Below are 20,096 nucleotides of genomic sequence, written 5' to 3'. Positions count from 1 at the left end.
GTTTACAGCCAGTCACTCTCATTGTCTTATCAGAGGCACTGAACCTAAATCTGAATGCACACTACTTATTTAACCCTTTTTTAAAAAGTGATTATAAGGCTTAAATTAATGATACACACAGTTATTATATTATATGTTTACGTTATAGCTCAGTGTTCCCAGGCAAAAACAACAGGAAGTGATAAACAGTTGTTTACTTAAAAGCCAAAGACGATAAGCAACACAAATCTATGAAGACGAGACATCAGTCAGACACACTGAAGTTATCTTTGTGAAAGTATCTAAGAGGAAAGTTTTATAAAACACAGGATAGTTACACCCAGTGATAATATGACATACGTCCCTCCCACCACCACACTGTAACATCGAGCTTTATTTATAGAAAGCGCCGTCAAATAATGAAGCAAATGAACAGAATGACACATCAAACACAGATATCATCAGTGTCACGTGTAATACCGGCCACTGTAACAGTAAAAACAGACTTTAATTTGTCACTAAATGTGTTGTTCACTTTCTCAGCCAAGCCCTAATATTTAAATGCTCGTATACGCTACCAAGTCAAATTGTAGTAGTCGAGAGTACGGAGGATGGACGCGTGTAAAGCAAGAGCGGTACAATGTGAGTTAAACCAGCCTGACTCATATTATTCTGCTGATTTCCAGTCAAACTTTATCTTGTTTACTTGTTGTTTAATCAAAACTAACGATATTTTAATACAAAACTCTTGCACAGCTAATTATAAAAAGGGTTTTGTAGAACTAAAAACTCAACAATAACCAGGCTTATTTAATGCTTGTTAGTTTGTGTAATATTATATATAGTTTAATATTACACCATCTTAATCCATTACAGTCAACCAGCTACAGACTAAACAAGACGAACAAAGCAGCTTAAAGGCCAATGTGTATTAAATAGTGTAGTGTATATATTGGTATGTTAGCTTTAATGTCCCCTCCTGGAGCTCCAGTGATCAGTGCAGCTTTTTGGTGGAGAAGAGCTCCTTCAAGTGGCCGCTGGCTGTACGTTCACACAGGGCGTCTGTAGTGGTGGGCGAGCTACTTCCTGTGAGCAGTGACATGAAAGGCAGACAGTCTCGACGCAGCCCAGATTTCTCCAAAGGGTAATCCCCCCCCCTCTCCTGTAACGCCTGATAGAAACAGGGAGCGTAATGAGTCATGGCCAGCACTTATTAATGTCATTATTTAGCTTTTTAGAGAAGCAGATCTAATCCTTAATTCATAAAAACACCAGGTATCAGGAAATTGATTGATCCAAGGGGGGAAATTGGCTAAACAAGACATTATAAGAGTAGAAAATGATAAAATATGTGCATTATATAACAATATATAACTATATATATATACAGAAAAACATTTAAATGTGGATATAATATAGTAGATATAAGAGAAATGTAATTAATTAATACTAATGATAAGTACTAATAACACTGAGAACTGTATAAGGCTAATCTATCGATACCTATCAATACAGACGTTGTGTCATAGTACACATATATAAAGCTGGTTTCATGCAACCAGAGCAGTGAGACCTGTATTTATATTAATCACAGCCTTCAGTTTACAGCACTGCTATCTAACTGTTGGGGGGGTTAAACACAACAATCAATACAGTGTTTTTAAGAGTTGATATAATATCACAAAACAAAATATTCTGATTTCTTTCATTATTTTCTTAAACCCTCTAAAACTGGTTAAACAACAACATACAGCAGTGGTTTTAAGAAAACCTTTAAAAATATAAACAATAGGCCCAAATCTCAGCATTTAATAGAAACAGTTTAATGGAGCAACGGTCAAACATCAGGGAGCAGAAAACACTGAATCTGTACAGAAAATAAGCTCATGTGTCTGTATGATTGTTCAAATATTATACATAATACAGAGTTATATAAAAAGTTACCGAAACAGGAAGTTATCTGCAGAATGAATCCAAATCTGGTTTCACACAAACTTACAGTTAATTATTAGTATTTTTATTTAACTGTACAGATTTTAGAAACACTTAAGCTGACTAAATGATATAAAAAGGGTTTATTATCAGTGTAAACAGTTTAATTTGAGCTTTATGTGGATTAAAAAACAGCACATATGGTGGAGAATAAACCAGCAGCACCTTTTTATTTTATTTATTTATATATTTATAATTATATAATAAATAAATATATGACATTATATTGTGCTTTTAGAAGACAATGCCCTCCTGTGGTATCTTTCCTTATGAGCTTTTTATGTTCCTTATCTGCCCTTTACTCTAGTGGTGAGTATGAGAAATGTCTCCCGCCTACCAGAGCGCACACACACACACACACACACACACACACACACACACACACACACACACACACAGCCCTTCTATGTTTGTCAGACTCAATCCGAGGGAGAGGAGCGAGCCGCCATTTTCTAAGCTGTCTCTCCCTAAAACGAGAGAAAACGGCTCGCCACTAACTGCCGTCTGGACTACCTTTCCGCGCAGCGACAACCGGGATTTTTCGGTGAAGGATTGCGGCGAAATCCACCTACATTTTGTTGTAATTTGGAGTACATCCACGGCCCTTTTTTTCTTGTCTTTTATATATATATTTATATATATATATATATATGTATTCGCTGGTAGCGGCGAGGCGAAGCTAACCGCCGAGCAAGGTGTAGATCGCTGATTCCGGAACGAAAACGAGGCCCCTCTTTTTTCCGGCAATCTTGGGGGTTTTATTTTTCTTTCTCATGGGATTAATTTAATGGCAGACTGATCGAGACCAGGTTTTTTTTTTTTTTTTGGGTTGCGTCGTGTGTGTGTGTGTGCGTGTGCGTGTTATCCACCGTTGTGTGTGTGTGTGTGTGTTTTTTCCAACCTAAAAACTGCAGGGGGATTGTTGCCGAAATTCCCTCGGATAGTGCAACCTCGTCACGTGGTAGGTTCCTCCTTTTTCTTTGTTAGCGAGCTAGCTTCAGTTAACAGGGTTCGCACACTCCTTCAACTCCTGCTCACTCCCTGCGTGTATATATGTGTGTGTGTGTGTGTTAATCTCACCCTCACACACCGGTTTATACTCATATATACTCATATATATGTGTGTGTGTTTTAAAAAAAAGAAGGGAAGGTAGTCGAGGGAGGTTACTTATAGATGTTTACAACAACAATAACAAGCTCGACTGTTTCCTTTGGTTTAATTGTTGAAATGCACATTGTGTCTGTGGTAGCTCTGCAAATAGGAAAGGAAATGCTCACATTTTAATGTTAAAATGTGAGTTTAAGCGAGCAGTCTGTGTTTATGTGGCAGTTCAAGGTGCTTCACAGGCATGATAAGGCAGAGTGGAGCCACTATTACACAGGATATAGTGATTAAATGTAGTGTTTTTAATATAAAAAACACACCAAACATTCAATATAAAGAACAGTTTCCTTAGTTAGAATGAATATAATGTGTTCTAGGGCTCAAATCTAGTAAAATAAGTTGCCAGTCAATCAGTCACACTGTGTTTGTATAGCCAAATTAAATTTAAAATAACAATACAATGATAGAAATGGCAGCACGGTGGATTTATAGTGTTGTATTTAATACAATCTCTACTAAAACACTAATTAGTTGAGTCATAGGGTTTTAGTTGGGATGCACACCTTGTCTTTCAGGTCTGCAAAAGGTCTGAGAGCTTTAAAAAACGAGTTATCAATCAATCAATCAAACTTTATTGGTACAGCACCTTTCATGCAGTTCAGAGGGCCTCACAGGGAAGATTACAATGGAGGCAGAATTACATTTAAATAGAATAAAATGACAATAAAACAGAATACAGTGTAGTATTTAATTAAATCTATACATATATATATATATAAATAGTTAAAGAATGAGGGTTAAACCTTTTTAGTTTAAAGCCTGCATAACGAGTGAAGGTGTTTTATAATAATAATAATTATTATAATTAAGATGTTTAATCATGCACAATAATGCTTTTAACACAAGTATGTTACGTAATGTTTACCTGCATAACGAGCTTATGCAAAAGTTCCATTTTCTCTCTACATGAATCCATTCAAACCAGAAGCCTTTTCATTTAATATATATATATAAATATATTTAAAGTGGAGTTAGTGGAGGGCTGGTGGTGTGATGAGGGAGGGAAGCAGTGTCTCCTCGGTGCTGCAGTTGGCTTTATCACAGAGCCACACTAGCTTTCTTACATCAGCAGCTAACTGTTAGCCACCAGCATTAATGTGCACGCAGTCTAGGGGGGGTAGATTAGAGGGGTATTTATCTGGAAGAGAGGGGTTGTTGTATCGGCTGCTTGAAGAGGGGGGGTTATTGATCAATAATTACCCCCCAAAAAAAACATGTTTTATGGTTTTTCCGGATCAGATGAGATAATGAAATAACATTATAAAGCTTCCTTTTTTTTAAAAAAATGTCTTTTTTGTAAACACCAGGAAGACATTTAGGTGATTACGTTATGGTTGACTAACGTCGGATGCGTGTGCGTGCGTGTGTGTGTGTGTGTGTTTGTCGCAGCTCTATATCGAAGCTGTGTGTGTGTGTGTGTGTGTGTTGTCTGTATAATGCATTTTAAAAGGTGTGCGTTTTAGCAGAGCGTTGTGTTATTTGATTTCCTCCCTCGCAGTGTGAGCGGGTTTCGGTGTGTGTGCAGAGGACTGGGCGGGGGTTTGAAGGCAGATGAATTGCGTTGCATAATCTCGCTTCGGAAATACCAACATGGCGTAGTGCGCGTTGACTAGAAACTGCGGTGAAATACTGAGCTCCTCTCTGTCTCCTGACCCTGCAGACGATACGCGGAGATGCAGCTTATTATTGTTTTATACTGTATTTATTAATGTATATGTGTGTGTGTGTGTGTGTGTATGTGGTGTGTTTGTTTAAAAAAAGAAAGCATGAAGAGGAAGTATGGATATACAGGCAGTAAAGTGAGGCAGACATGTTAACCACTGCTGCTGCTGCCTTTAATCTCCTTTTTTACATGTTTAATTTTAAAGGTAATTTGTTTGGGAATATATATATATATATTGGGAAGGTTTAATAGGTTGAAGCTGAAATGGACATAGTCAGGATGACATCATGTGCTTTGGACTAATGCTGGGGCCTAAATCCACCTACTTACACTGCCTGTGTGCTGCACACTGACTTACCCAGGGCACATGTAGGGCAGTGGGGTTTTTTGGGACAATTTGCATCAGCTTTTTCCTGTTTTCTAACTTTTTTTATTATAAGAATTGAATTCCTAGTGCTTATTTCTATAAAGAGGAGCCTTGTAAGTAAATGACAATGAGGGCTTGTTCACAGAAGCATGGGTGTAGTGGGAATTATTTATTGGCCCGGGTATGTAGCTCAGATGTCTGCTGTTATTTCATCTATATCGTTAGCATCCCATTCACCAAGGTCAGTGCATATCATTAGTTTTTATTTATTTTAAGTCACAGAGAGAGGTGGGCCCTCTAGATAAATACATTATTGTGATTACAAAAGAATCAAATTACATTTTCTGGGATTTTTTTTCTGGAAAAGATTGAGAGTAAATGTGATAATCTCAGATGTTCCTCCTCTTCTCCTGCAGCGTTTCTTCCTGGTTGCTTTATGTAGGATCATTTTTAGCAACACTTTCAAACCAGTAGGTCAACAAAATGTCAGTGAGTCACCAGTTAATTTGATTAGATCCTTTAAACTAGATTAGTTGTAGACGTTTATGGCAGGTTTGGGATGCGTTAGACATGTTAAAATGTCATATTTGTGCATTTTCATGTATTATAGTCGGTGCCAAATATTTTTGTAAATGTTTCTTTCCTTCTGGGTGGTGGTTAGTAATTTTCCACTCACTCCAAAAGGCCTACAGAACCTGTAGTGCAAGTACTTCAGTTGTGTGTTTTATTGTATTTAGGTGCAGCCTTGTCCGGTTGCTTTTACATTTAACAAATAGTTTTTAAGATGTATATGAATATGTAAAAATATACTTTATTAAACTCCATGTGGTCATAAAGCACTTTGAGACTGAACTGTTGTATTTTATGCCCAGTATTTCCTCAAACATGTGTTCAGGCGAGTTCACTTAATACAAATTAATCTTCAGTTGAGCAGAATTAAATCAATATTTATATGTATGTTTGTTTACACTGTGAATTGTTGATGGGGGTGAAATATCTCCAACTAGGATCTGAACAGGATGTAGTAAGTTTTTATCCATGCTTGTGTTCATTGGACTAATATCTTTGTGTGTTTTTTTTCCTCTTTGCTTTATCCAGGCTGTCCTCAGGTGGGGCAGTAAGCGGGTGGTGTGGAGCAGGCCGCGGTGCCCGTCCCTCTGCACTGCATGGCTGCGATGGCGCCCGCTCTCACCGACGCCCCAGCCGAAGCTCACCACATCCGCTTCAAACTGGCTGCCCCATCCTCAAGTCTCTCACCGGCCAGTGCAGAGAACAACGGTAACGCCAGCAACATCCTTATCCATAGCAGCGGCCCCGCCAAGTGCAAGGCCACCTCCGAAGAGTGCCCCCTTGACTTTTGTGGCGGCGACCAGGAACAGCAGCAGCAGCAGCCCCAAGCCGACTCTGTGGCTCAGGCCTCGGCCCTGGGCAAGCTCCAGCCGCTGGTGGCTTCTTACCTATGCTCTGATGTGACACCTGTCCCTTCAACTAAGGAGTCAATCAAACTGCAAGGAGTCCTCATCAAACAGTCTGTGTTGAAAGGCCACAGAATACTGCCCAGCTCCCTGCTCAACGGCGGCGGGGACTTCCTGTTGAGGAAGAGGCAGGCGATAGAACTGTCTGGCGGCCATCTCAAAAGCCTCATGAGTGGCAGCACCAACGGAGGTGGCCAGCCCATGGCGCCCGTCAACGGCCTGGCCAAGAAGCTGGCCACTATGTCCGGCCCTGGCTGTGTGGTGGCGGTGAACGGTGACAAGCCTTCTGCCACCACAGACTCTCAGTCCCAGAACCTGCCCCTGGACTCGGAGACCTTGACGGCCACCTTATCGGGGCACATCCCGGTGAAAGGAACCCTTAAACAGAAGCATTCCTCTGGGGTTTCTCAAAATACAGATGGAAAAAACCTTGAACTACCAGTGCTTCAGTCTGTTGAACTTTCCCCCTTTCCCCACGGCAACCCGAACCCCACTGAACGAGCAAATTTGGAGGAGACTGATTCACACACGCCTACCAGTCAGCCACAGGGTTCGGATAGGGAGAGACCAGGTAGCAGCCAGCAGGGCTCCCCGTCTTGCACGCCTGCACCGCAGCCTCCTCTGCCCTGTAGCTCTTCCTCAGACAGCCTTGATAGTCACGTTAGAGAGCGCACTCTCCTCAACAGCAGCCGCCAAGCTGAGATCGAAAGCCGACTACGGCGCCTGCGCAAACGTCTTCAGGTCGTACAGGCCAAGCAGGTGGAGCGGCACATTCAGCAGCAGCTAGGCGGCTTCTTGGACTCGGCTCTCAACCGGCTACTCGCCGGTAACCGCAAATCAGAGACGGCGACCCCGACGGCTACGTGGAGGACCGGACGCCACTCTTCCTCAAACAACAGAGACAGCCTCAGCCGCTTCCTGAAAGGCGGCGCCATGCCCTTGGAACTGGAGAGGCTGTATCTGAGCGGATCGGCCAACCTTCATTCAGTAGAAAGCGCCTTTGACTCAGATGTAACAGAAAGTAGCTCTGGAGGGGACTCCGACCTGGAGGAGGAGGAGCTAGCCAGAGTTGACATTGAGCAGCGACATGTGAAAATGTAAGTAAAAAGTGTCCTCACACACTGAGACATGAAACTTATCTAGTGCTGCACACACACACAATGGAGAATTTACTCCTAAAGGATAAAGTTGAAGGCAGCAATCATGTGAAAAATAGGGATCTTGGAGAATAGGATTAATTTCTCCATGGCCTGAGTAACGTACATTACACTCACATTTACATGGAGCTGTTCGACTGTGCTGTGAAACTGCATTTTGTAGCCCCGTGCAATATGCTGTTCAGGCCTAGCAGGTGCTAATGACAATCATAACTGCCCCGGTCTGCCTCAGTAGTGGTCGGGTCAAACTCCAGGGAGGGGTAGAGATACCGTCCGACCAGAGGGCAGTCGTGTGGGTGGTACCGGGCCTCGAGCTCTCTCTCGTCACACAGCGCTTCCTCCTGAGAGAGAGCCGAGGGCTGAAACCGAACGTTGTGTTTATCTGCAGAGCGAGAACAAGTGAGCGCCCACAGAGCCAGTGAATGTTTTCATTTAAACTGAAACCAACTAGAAACATCGAGTTGGGGGTGGTGGTGGTTTTTGCAGAAAGTGTGGGGTTTTTATGTTTTTACATGCAGCCCGGTTGTGATGTCAGGTTTATGTATTTCATGGGAAGTTCACAGCAAGCCTCCTGGTTTCTGTGTCATTAGTGTGTGGAAGGGGGGGGGGGGATGAGAGACTACAGCAGGTGGGTCTGCAGCGTTAATGGGCTTACTGACCTGTGCGGGATTGGGTTGATTATTAACAACATGGCGAAGAACACCGATTTTTATTATCCTTTCTTGTGTTGACTTTAGACCTTTGACCTAAATATCCTCATAACATTAACAGGAAGTGTGTTTGTGTTGCATGTGCATGATCCAAAAGCAGTTGGATTGTGTTCGTTCTGTGTCTTTTTTGCGGTTTAAGGTCAAAGGAGGTGTTGGAGCAGTTTTTCTGTGGAAATTTATAGCGCGTCAACTTCAAGGAGAACAGACAGTGAGCTACTCTTTATGTAGAGAAAGCAACAAATCATTATAAATATGGTACTTTGTGTAACCAAAGGTAGCAAACACCCTTTCTGCTTATTATTATAGAACTAAATTCGACACTTTTTCTTCTTTAAAACCTGAATATTATGTTAGTTTATGTATGTAACAGTCTCATAATAACCAAAACTAGCAAGTAAAACTGTGAATATTGTTGCTTTTCTCTTCAGATAATGACTGAAGTGTTAAAATATAGAAGTATATGTGTGTAGATAGTGAAGGTAAAAGAGTATCTAATGGAGAAGACTTAAGGTATACTGATTCTTTTCTTTGATATAGATGTTTTATGTTACTCTTTAATCATAAAATCACACATTGAGGCAATAAATAATAGGACAAGACCTTATTGTAGCAGTTTTACTATAAGAGAAGACTTTGATTTCTCATTCACGTCCAGGTTAATCAATTAATAGTCAATTATAAGTAAATTACCAGTGATTTTACATGATATGTGCACCCCTCCACTCTTGTTTACATTTATTTGATGATTAATAATGAGTTATTCTTAGTAATGAAAGTGAAAGCTGTACCTATCTAGAGGGGGTTTGGAAATGGATACCCTTGGAAGTGGTAGGTGCTTTCCACAGTTAGTAAATGTTTGAATACCAAAAGGAGTATATATTGAATTAGGGCTCATTTTGTTTGTAACAGTGGACGAGACGAGGCTACGTTGGGGTCACGATGATAGAAACTGGAACGTTTTTAAATAACATTTTCTCATTAAATTAAGAATAGAATGATTCAATCAGAGTGGATGTTTTGGTACATCCATGCATTGTCCTTCTGATTGTCACTGGGTTGTTTTTGTGTAAACACATACCAAATAATTACATCCCATAAAATATAAATGCCACACTAGGTTAAAGGCCGCATTAATTATAGGTGTCCATGAATGGGGGATTGATTTATAGTGGAACAAGGGGTTTAACTCCTTGTCGTCGCGCTACTTGATGACAGATTGTGTCATACTTTATCTTTTATATACCCAAAGTAATTGTGGGTCATTATATCCCGCTCTGATTAAAAGGAGTCGGCTCTGGTTGTAGACCAATCGTATTCCTTGCAGTTGAGTAACGTACCTAACATGTAGTCCCTCTGAAGGATGTGGAGGTCTTTTAGGTCATCTTTTGGAAAAGGGCAGCTACCTCCAATCTAATGGGAACATGGCTCCTACCTAGCTCATTACAGCCACCGCTGCTTTCCTCCCAGTCTCTTGACGAAGCATCCTCTAATAACTGATATTTTTTTTATCCTCCTCTTCATCCTGAGCCACTGTAAATCTTGTGTTAGCGCGAACATGACAACATCTTTGTTCCTGCTTTACCTGCAGCCGTCCGTTGTATGGGGGTTTTATTGTGAAGCAGCTACAGCTTCTTGCAACATTAGTCACCTCAGTTACTCCTCAGTGTGTAGAAATAGCTCTACATGAATGTATGGATGTTTTTGGTCCTTTTTTATTGGCAGTGGATCAGTATTAAATATATTAGAGTGGCTTTTCTATACCTCCATTTAAAAACACTGCAGTTATATGTATTCTAGCACATTCAAGAACTATATACTATTTTTAATTAAAGAGCAATTTCCTTGTTTCTTTCTGTAAGAAGCTTATTGCGACATCCACCTGCCACACCAGGTGTACTGCAGTATATTGACCTGTATGGTTATATATACAGATGTAGTTACTGATAACTATAATACATCATCCCATCTGGGCTTGTCTTTGTGTATATAGGTTACTTAAATGCTCTTTTGGTTATAACACCACGCTCCATATGAAGAAAGCTTTCATTTTCCTAATGAATCTGTCTGACTGGGAGGAAAACCACTGATTAATCAGTAAACTATAATCTTTAGATGCTGACCCACATTACAGCCTGCTACAGCATATATTGTGATGTCCCTGCAGGAGTTATGTCATTTTTCACTCACAAAAATAACCCTCGACCTGAGCGCACTTGACAACTGGTTCGTGTTTTATAAAGACCACAAGAGTTCTGTCCATTGTCCCTTTTTTATTACTTGCTGCACAATACAGCAGAATTATGCAATTTGAGCAAAACAAAACCGGCTCAGATGTTCTTGAATAAGCCTTGTGTGGCAGTGTTTGTATCGCTGCCACAGAAGCACCTGTCACTTATAGGTTTGCAAATGTTTGCCAAGTGGTAGCACATGTAAGCCTAATAATTCTCTGTACACCGAGTGAAAGCTGCCTTGGAAATTTAAAACTGTCCATCTGTAATGCCTTTTTATAAGCAGCTGTCTGATGCACTCTGTATAATCATCCTAACCACAACAAGTTAGACAACTGGTTCCCAGCCCTGCACAGGAGAAACCATACCTCATCCTCCAGCTGTGTGTGTGTGTGTGTGTGTGTGTGCGTGTGTCCATAATGCCACATTTTCACAACTGACATTTTGTCCCAGTTACCAATTAATGGCTTACAGCTCTATACCAAGTCAACACTACAGACAATGTAATGTCTTCTTCGGGGCGGCAGCACCTCAATTATTTAACGTCAGCTGAGTTTACAGCAGTGTGGAAAACAACCTATTTGGTCTGCTTGTTTGGATGCAGTACATTGCTTACAACTAATCCTGTCATCCCTGTCTATACTGTAGACGTGGTTTCCCGTATCTTAGAGGATTGGGGGCCTGCCAACATCTGTTGCCGTGCTTATGCTGCAGGGCCTTTCTGCTGTAGCCGGTGTGTCTGTCTTTGAATGTGACGTCCATAACGGCCTCAACCAGGAAGTCTGCTTTCATACTAGCTGCAAAAAAAAAAAAATGACAGAATGAGACAAGCTGGATACGTTTTGAGAGATAATGTGGAGCACTGGTTGTTCTGTGTTAAGAAGCGAGTGGGCACAGTTTCTTGTTTCTGAGGCAACAATAATGCTCATCAGGAACTCTCACCGCTTACATAATGGCTCATAGACAGAACAATGAAAATGTCTGAAATGCTGTCAACTGACCGGCAACCGAAATGCACCTCGGTTTGCAGCCGGATGATAAAACCGGGGGCTACGTGAAGCCGAGTACACGTTTGTATGATCTTTATGCAATAAGACAGTTAAAGTGCCTGTCTGCCTGCTGCCCGTGAACTAGGGTAACTAGGTTGGCTGAGACTACAGCGTGCCTTTCATGCTTATGGCTCAGCATTACTCTGCAGTCTGAGTAGCTTAGCTATGTTTTCCCCCTCTTTTCATTCCTGTGTTTGTGTGTGTGTGTGTGTGTGTGTGTGTGTGTGTGTGTGTCTTTATGCCTGTATAGTATAGGTTACTGTCCCGTTTGACACATCTGGATGTGTTTAGCTCGGCCCAAAGTTCCTCAACACGAACCCTCAGGCGTTACATAACCCCCCTCTTTTATGTAATGACTGCTGCTGCAGCTCTCTGGCTGAGTTTACCCTCTCTAGTTTTTCCTGCCCCACACCCTGTCGGCCGGGCCAGGGCCTCGCTCACGGGCCCCCGGCTCCCTCGCAGTTCTTCCTGTAAGAGATGAGTTTAACCAGCTGTCCTGTGAAACTCCAGCCAGCCTGTCCTGGCACGTCAGAATAAAACCTGACAAATAAGAACATTTTCAGCCTCCATGAATGTTTCAGCTCTTTTTTTAATGTGCTTTTTGAAAAATTCTTGACTCTGGAGAACAAAGAAAATAAAATGACAGCTGCTGCTCGCTCTGATTTCCCATGTTCTCATTACTGAGCGGGAATGATGACTGAATGGGTTTGTGAAGCATAATTGCCAGAGTTTTTTTATTGTGTTTCATATGGAATAGGAAAATGTCTGTAGGCCTTTGTTTTGCATATTATAACCACGTTCCTCTGGCATGTTGTTGTGTAAGGGGAGCCCATGTTTCTAAGTATGAACACAAGTATGATGAAGTGTAATTTATGTAATCACTAGCTGTCACCTGATGCACATATATACAGACATGTGCCTGTGTAGAGCTGCCCTGATAGTATCTGTCATTACTCCTAATACAATAGTTAGTTAACCCTCATTATCTATGTAGCTACACACTGCTCTGACTCCAGATTTAACCAAAAACAAAGCACCAAATCCATTAGATTTAGATGTGTTTGGCAAGTCACATCATGATAAAAAGAACTTAGTTTATATAAAATAGTTGCTTGTTGTGATACACAAAATGTTATTTGATGTAAAAATACCGAACAGAAGCCATAAAAATAAAATAATCATGTTTATGTTCAGTATTTGCTTTTTAAGCCGGGGAAGCGTCCCACAGCGGCCGGGCTGAAGTGACTCGACACAGCGGAAGCGCCGTTTAAAGCGCGGTGACACTCGGTATCCCTCAGTTCACAGGATTACAACACCACACAGGACAAAGTCACATAGCCTCCACTAATTCTGCTCCGCCAATTATCACAATTTACCACAGCTTGTGTTCAGCAACATCGCCTGTGTTTCAGTTTAATGAGCGACCCTGTTAACTGGCGAGCAACTGGGGAGTGAAAGGCAGGAAGCAGGAAGAGGGAGAGTGCAGGTGATTAGTACAAGCAGGTAAAGAGAGGAAACATTATAAATAATATGCAAAAACAACAAAAATGGCGTCCAGAACACGCTTTTGAGCAGTAAGGGAAGTTCTTTCACCACGAATGCCCTACTTATTGGTTCCTGAACGCAACGCAAGCATGTTTGTTTCCTGTATTGTGATTGGCTGTGCGAGAGCTTCCAGTCCGTGCACAGTCTGCCAATAGGACCGTTAGCTTCAAGGCTAACTGAGATAACGGACTTTCCTCCTGCGGATGTCCTCCAGTCTGCAGCCGGGTCCACACAGTAGCTGATATTGTGTATTTAAGGTTGCTTTAGTGGTACATTAAAGGTAAAATATAGTAACACAAGATGGTTTAAAGGGACATGAGATTAATTTGTGTGTGTATTTACTTTGAATTCATGCTCGTGTGAACGTTTTGCCTTGATATTATCTTTTAATTAAAGTTCTGTGATTTGTTTTTTAGAAACATAACCTGGTATATTTGTGGTATAAACAATAACTACTGTTAAACCAGAAAAAAATAAGGAAAGGGATTTATTTTTTCAACATACTGGAATCGAAACTGGGAATTGAAAGCAGAATCGGAATCGATAAAATCCAAGAGATACCGATCTAATAACTGTTAACTGCTGTAATGGCCTCATATAATCCTGTTTGTTAGGTCTGCAGAGAGTTTTAGAAAGTGCAGTGTTGAACTACTGTGACAGGATGGTTTGGAGACCCTTACCTCTCTCTCTTCATTGTCAGCTTCAGCGTTCACGTTCTGTTTTCAGTGAACAGCAGCACATCTTGTAAAACCTTCCTGAAACAACATAATGAATGGAAGTGTGGAAAAAGGAACCGAAGCAGAACTGTCTCTATGTGAGGAGAGACGGCAGGTTCAGGGATGGAGAGAAGTTGGATCGCTGCAGTTCACTTCCTCCTTTTGTATTTATTGATATTAATCGTGGTCTATTCTTACTGTTTGGCCCTTAATTAACATTTTGGTATCGTAATTGAACCTTCACATGTATTGTGTATGTATTGATTTGAGGTTTTTCAATCATCAGAACAGAAATATAATTGTATCGTGATGTTGCCTTTGGAGGTTTTCCTGCTCCAGTTTAATAACTGTCAGCACGATATTCTGATCAAACTGTACAGCCACGAACAAATAATGATGCATTCAGGGTTCCTGTTGTGTAAAAATGTCTCCGTAGTGGAGTGGGGGATAAAGTATAATGATTATGAACTCTTGTGTCTGAGTACATGTGCTCATAGTGCTGAGTGATGATAGGACAATACCTAGAGACTCGCATATTAAGTTTACACATTATTAATTTACACGGCTTCTTACCAAGCTGGAGAGTAAATCTCCTTCCACCACGAAGAGGAAGTGCATCCTCCTCCAGCATTAACAAACACACGGTGGAGGTGGAGTAGAGGCGGGCGGAAAGATGAATGAAACAACTCGGTTTGACACACAAATGGTGATTTAAAGACGCTCACTCGCAGCACAGTACGAGCTGCACCTATGATGATGTTTGGTGCTCGGTCCGCTCGGTGGGGGTTAGCCCCTCGGCCCAGAGGTTTGTTGGTTTTGGGGAGGGGACGGTATGGTTACAGGGGTTGACCTGCACCATACAACATATGTGCTGCATCCAGAGAAGCACCACAATGGAGAATGTGCTGACAGCCAGAAAACGACTGGCGGTAGTGATTGCCGCTGGTGCTTTGTGTGTGTGTGGAGGGGGGGGGGAGGAAAACATGTCCTGGTTAGAGTCGGGGGGGAGGGGGGGTAGGTAGGGAGGTGGAGCTCCTAGTGTCAGGAAGGGGGGATTTCTCAATGCTGCTGACTGACCCCTCCTCCTCATCCTCCGCCGTCACTCTGATGATTAAGGTCATTGACTTGTAATGGTGCTTTTATTAAACTACAGTTTCAGCTCTTCCTGCATTCCTCTCTCTATCATCTATAATCAGTGGACCCTTTCTACTCTCTCTGTAGTTAATTCACCTGGTTTATCGGCTGGCATCCTGCAGTATAACCTTAATAAAGCCCCCTTTCTTGATCAGGACTGTGACCTTTGTGGCCTTTAAGGAGTTCTTAGACAACTCGTTTAGAGCTGCAGTGCTGTGCTGCGTGCAGAAGCAGCAGCAGAAGTCCGCCCTGGTAGCTATTGGAAACCATACGTTGTCGCGTTACATCTGAAAAGGGACCTTTTTACTCTCCTTTGGAAGCAGGCCAAAGCTGAGATGTTTGCCCTTTTCTGTCACTGAGCGTATGAATTTCCTTGAGATCATTTTCCAGTTCACCCCGAGGGGTGTTACACCTGGCCCGTCCTCCCTTTGGTGGATCAGTTGTCCACCCACCACCTGGTGAGTCACTGCACGCAGACTTGATTTGTGCAGCCGACTGTGCGACACACTTTGCGCCACCGCTGTTGTTCCAAGACGGGTCTCCACGGGGACTCGAGGATGCAAATGAATTGCCAGTGCATTGATCTGATGCACCAGCTCATGGGGCGTGTTCAGTGGTGTTGCAGCTTGTGTTGTAAGAACAGTTCACGTTTGTTTATCTGTGCAGAACAGGACTGAGTCTGTAGAATAACAATAGGAAGTGTTATTAGCAGGTTAACACTGCAGCTGTATTTGCAGCAGTGTCCTTGATTCTTTGTTGCAGCGAGGAGGCCGCAGATTGTTCAATGTTGTGGCAGAGTAAAAGAGAGGAATCAAGATGTCTTTGGGTGCACTGATTGGTGGTTGATGTCTGCGTCAAAGCCACAATAACTCTCCTTCCGCTCAGCTCCACAATAAGACAGGATGCCTGGTTGGATTATTGGTTATCCCAGTGTCTGCCGCACTGTTCCCTGACCCAGCCCCACCCCCCCTCCAGTGCTCTGTGGCCTGTAGATTGCTTTTAAAGCCCGTCTGTTCCTCTCCAGGCTGCCAGAGCTTCCCAGTCCTTGTCTTTCTTTTACTCCCCCTCATCCTCCCCTTCCTTCCCATCTCTTCTCCCCCTCAGAGCAGTAGCCTTTTCCCGACTTCCTCCATCCTGGTTGAGCTCTGAAAATTGAAAACAGAGACGGGTGTGGGGAGGAGAAAGCGCAGAGGAGTGCAAGGTCTATCTTTGTCTGCCATCTGAGTCATTTTTTTTTTCTTCATTGTTCATCCACGGTCACTGCAGCTCGTATTTTGATGAAACGGCGCCCTCTGTGGTCGCTGCTGCTCGGTGCAGGAGCAGACATTTTCCTCTCATGTCTGCCTTTTGAAATGCCCATTCTGTGTGTCATACTGGTAAAATGGAGTTCTCTGCTCCCGGTTGGCGTTCATCCTCTGCCATGAAATGAATCAGTGTAATGAAAACCCACATTTTTATTTGTCTTCCACACTTTGAGCTGATGCCTGATTATCTTGTTTGTGGATTAGAGTGTTTTTCCTGGGTGCCTGCAGTTGCCTTCGCTGGGAGCTTTGTATAATGCTGATTCACTGACCTCTGCAGTCTGACGGGGGAAATGCTCGGAAATAATGTGATCTGAATGAGCAGTTTCATTAATATTTAAACGTGTGACAGACCAGACAGTCACCATACCTGCCTGTACACTTAAAACTGAATAATAATCATATTTAGGGAAATAAACAGACTGAAATTAAGGAGAAAAACAATTTAACAATGATATAAAACAGAGAGAAACAGAAAATCTTACAATCTGAGAGGCTTAGAATATATATAAAATAAATATAATATTTTTTGGGGAGTTTGGTTTAATCAATATTTAAACTAGTTGCTGGTTATTTGTCTAACGATGGACTAATTGTTCCAGCTCTTTTTAAGCTATATAAATCATTACATTTGTAGTGTATATTGTAGATTTTGTTGCAGACTTTCATCAGAATCTCATCTGTAAAACGAGCACTCACACCCTTTTTTGACCCCCAGATGGAAGCGGGCAGAGAGCCGCTACACCGTGGAGAGAGCTGCTATCATCAGCCACTGGAACTGGCTCCAGGCCCACATCTCGGACTTGGAGTACCGCATCCGACAGCAGACAGACATCTACAGACAGATCCGCGCCAGCAAGGTCAGTCGCTCACTCTTTGTGTCCGATGTGTGTTTGTTTGTTAAATACTAGAATATAATTGTCTGATATGTCTCTCTGATGGATTATGTGCAGCGATACTCGGAGCTCAGGGCTCCAGACTAACTTTGTCCACTGGTAATACTGGTGCTGCTCAGTTAGTCGCACCCTTTGTCTTTTACGGTACGATGCCGTTACGTGCTGATGAATGGATGCTGAAATCTAAGTCGTAAGATGTTTTTAATCCAGTAAAACGGGGAATAAATGAATGTGGCGCTGGGTATAACGTAGTGTTAACTGCTCAGCTTCCAGACTGTGGTCGGGAAGCACAGAAGGAGACTTTGTTTTCCTCCAGGGCCGAAGTCGATGCTGACTTCCAGGCTAATCCGCTTTACTTTTACCCAGCAGCTGGGAACCAAGACACGGGAACTTCCTGGGTATTGAGGGGCAAACTGTAACCTTTACTAGCCACTAGACAACTTCACTGCAAACCTTTTCCTCTGCTTCACTCAACCACACACATATTCCCTGTTCCTTAAAGGAACAGAGGGTTAAACTCAATGTGCAGGGCCTCTCCGGCTCTGGAGGGAGACGTTTCTACAAATACAACCACGTAATATTTAAAAATGGTTGCAGTCTGGAGCCCTGGAGCTGTTTGATCAGTTCATAAATATGATCCTTAAATATATATATATACACACACACATATCTTTGGGGTGGAAGTGTAACGCTCAGGTCTTGATTCTGTAGGGCTCAGTAGAGTTGGGAGGTGTTGCCCCCAGCGCAGTGTCTGCAGGTGGGACAGAAGTGAAGACAGAGCCTGTAAACACTCAGGTAAGCAGAGTGAAAGTCAACATGGGCTGGTGTTCCCGCACTGCTGTGCTTTGGCCATATTGTGTCTCTAGGGGCAATAAACCAAATTAATTTGTGGTGTCCGCGGCCTCCGAGGTAAACTCAGTCAGTTCTGGTTCGTTCACAGTTTGAGGCGTTTGTGTGGTATTCAGCATTTTGTGCTGCAGCCCAGTCAATAAGTCTCACTCTCATCCTGTGGAGGTTGCTTCTCATCGTTCTTGACTTTTTATATTAGGTGATACATTGTGGTAGTGATTAAAAATTACTAGGCCATTGGGGGGGAAAGAAGCACCCGTTTAAAGAACTCAGTTAATGTGAATGTGTAATAAAGAATGAGAAGAATGAGCCTTAAAAACTTGGTGTAATTTAGGACATATTTAGCTGTAATTTAGGTCATAAAGCTGCAGCAAAAGAAGCACCAGAGCTTCAAACATTGTCATAAAAAAAACATCCAGCACATTCATGTTCACCTACACAAGTATGAAAAATATTAATAATGCTCGCTACAAAAGAAATGAGTTTTCAGGAAGTAAATGTATAAAGTTCACAGTAAATATTTGACTAAACATGCCTTCATTCAACACTTGATGGTATATTGGTAGGTGTGTGTTTATCCAGAGGTACCTGATGATCAATGAAACATTCGGCGTGTTTGTTCTCGTCGAAGCATCTGCTGCTAATGAAATGTTAAATGTTGACAGGAAATTGTGTTTTTAATCTGTCTCTCAGGTCTGAATGGAATTAGACAGAATTACTTCTGTGTAATAAACTCGTTCAACATTCATTCACAAATCACTTATCACACCATCTCTTGTCTCTCTGGGTATGTTTACATTGTTTGTACCAGTGTTGAAACCAGTCAAACCAGCACAACAGCAGGAGTGGCCTCTTATCCTGCTGGTTTCCTCTTGGACTGCTGTGTTTTCTGATTCGTCACACAGTCAGTTTTAGCTTTAACCTCGTTAAATAGTGTTGATTTTAAACAACTTTTAAATCTAGAAGAATGAGTGGAATTAGTGAGACGTCTACGATAATGTCTGAGTGAAACCATGTGTTCATCTGTGTGTGAGAGCTCGTGAAGACGGAGCTCCCAGCGATCTTGATGACTGAATAGAAGTTTTTGGGGAGAGCCCAGCCCTTTTTCACAAATCTAGACTGAATAATTCAACGCCACAGGACCGGGGGATGATTCAGTTAGTCTATTATGTAGTTTCCTTAAATATCTCCCGTGTTTCGCCGAGCGCCGCTGGTCAGCCTGTGCTGCTGTGCCAGTTAACACGAGGTGTAATCTCACTGGTTTTGTCTTATCTCTCGATGCAGGATGTTGGTTCAGAACGGCTGGAGCACACAGGCGCCGCCCACATCACCAGCGCAGAGGCCGGCCCTTGGAAAGGTCAAAACGCACAACCGGTTAACGGCGTCCTCAGCAGGTACAGCTGATAAGTGATGGTTGTACCGTTTCACTGCAGGTCTTGATGATAATGGAGTTCAGGGAGAAAGAAATCCATAATACAGAAATACTGAATATGACTTTAAATGTGGGATTTAATGTTCTTTTATGTGTCACATATGAAAGTAAACTGAGTGTTATTATTGTTATTGGATGAAACAAGCAATTTTACAGGCCTGTTAGAAATTACAACCATTATTTTTCACTATTTTCTCACATTTCAAAGACAAAATGATGAATCGTTTGAGAAATGGGCTCGTCAATTCATAAAAAATGATTCTTTTTTTGCAGATCTAATGTTACCGTTGCTGCTGCATCTTAAACTGAGATTAGGTTGTGAGGATTTTACTGTTCCCTGCTTAAAAAGCTAATAAGATAAACATCAGTGTCTGTTTTCATCGTCAATATTCACTCGCGCTGTTCAGAGAGACTAAAAATAGATGCCTACACATTCCC

The 20,096-nt window shown here is 42.1% G+C and overlaps 1 protein-coding gene across 6 annotated transcripts in view; it reads left to right on the top strand.

Moving 5' to 3' along the window:
* kansl1a (KAT8 regulatory NSL complex subunit 1a) overlaps nt 1-20,096 on the top strand; it is a 29,505-nt gene that overhangs the window by 800 nt on the left and 8,609 nt on the right. For 2 of the 6 annotated variants that reach the window (XM_051417688.1, XM_051417686.1), the window contains exons 1-5: nt 2,165-2,932; nt 6,265-7,738; nt 17,200-17,341; nt 18,089-18,172; nt 19,511-19,620. In XM_051417688.1, coding sequence (XP_051273648.1) covers nt 6,333-7,738; nt 17,200-17,341; nt 18,089-18,172; nt 19,511-19,620 — 1,742 coding nt within the window. In that variant the 5' untranslated portion in view covers nt 2,165-2,932; nt 6,265-6,332. Of the gene's footprint in view, nt 1-2,164; nt 2,933-6,264; nt 7,739-17,199; nt 17,342-18,088; nt 18,173-19,510; nt 19,621-20,096 lie in introns of those variants that run through there. The other 4 variants (XM_051417691.1, XM_051417689.1, XM_051417687.1 and 1 more) reach the window with 4 other exon arrangements.

The sequence above is a fragment of the Dicentrarchus labrax genome, unplaced genomic scaffold (genome assembly GCF_905237075.1).
Source record: "Dicentrarchus labrax unplaced genomic scaffold, dlabrax2021, whole genome shotgun sequence".
In the NCBI taxonomy this organism is placed as follows: Eukaryota; Metazoa; Chordata; class Actinopteri; family Moronidae; genus Dicentrarchus; species Dicentrarchus labrax.
This window is presented reverse-complemented; position numbering and strand designations above follow the sequence as displayed.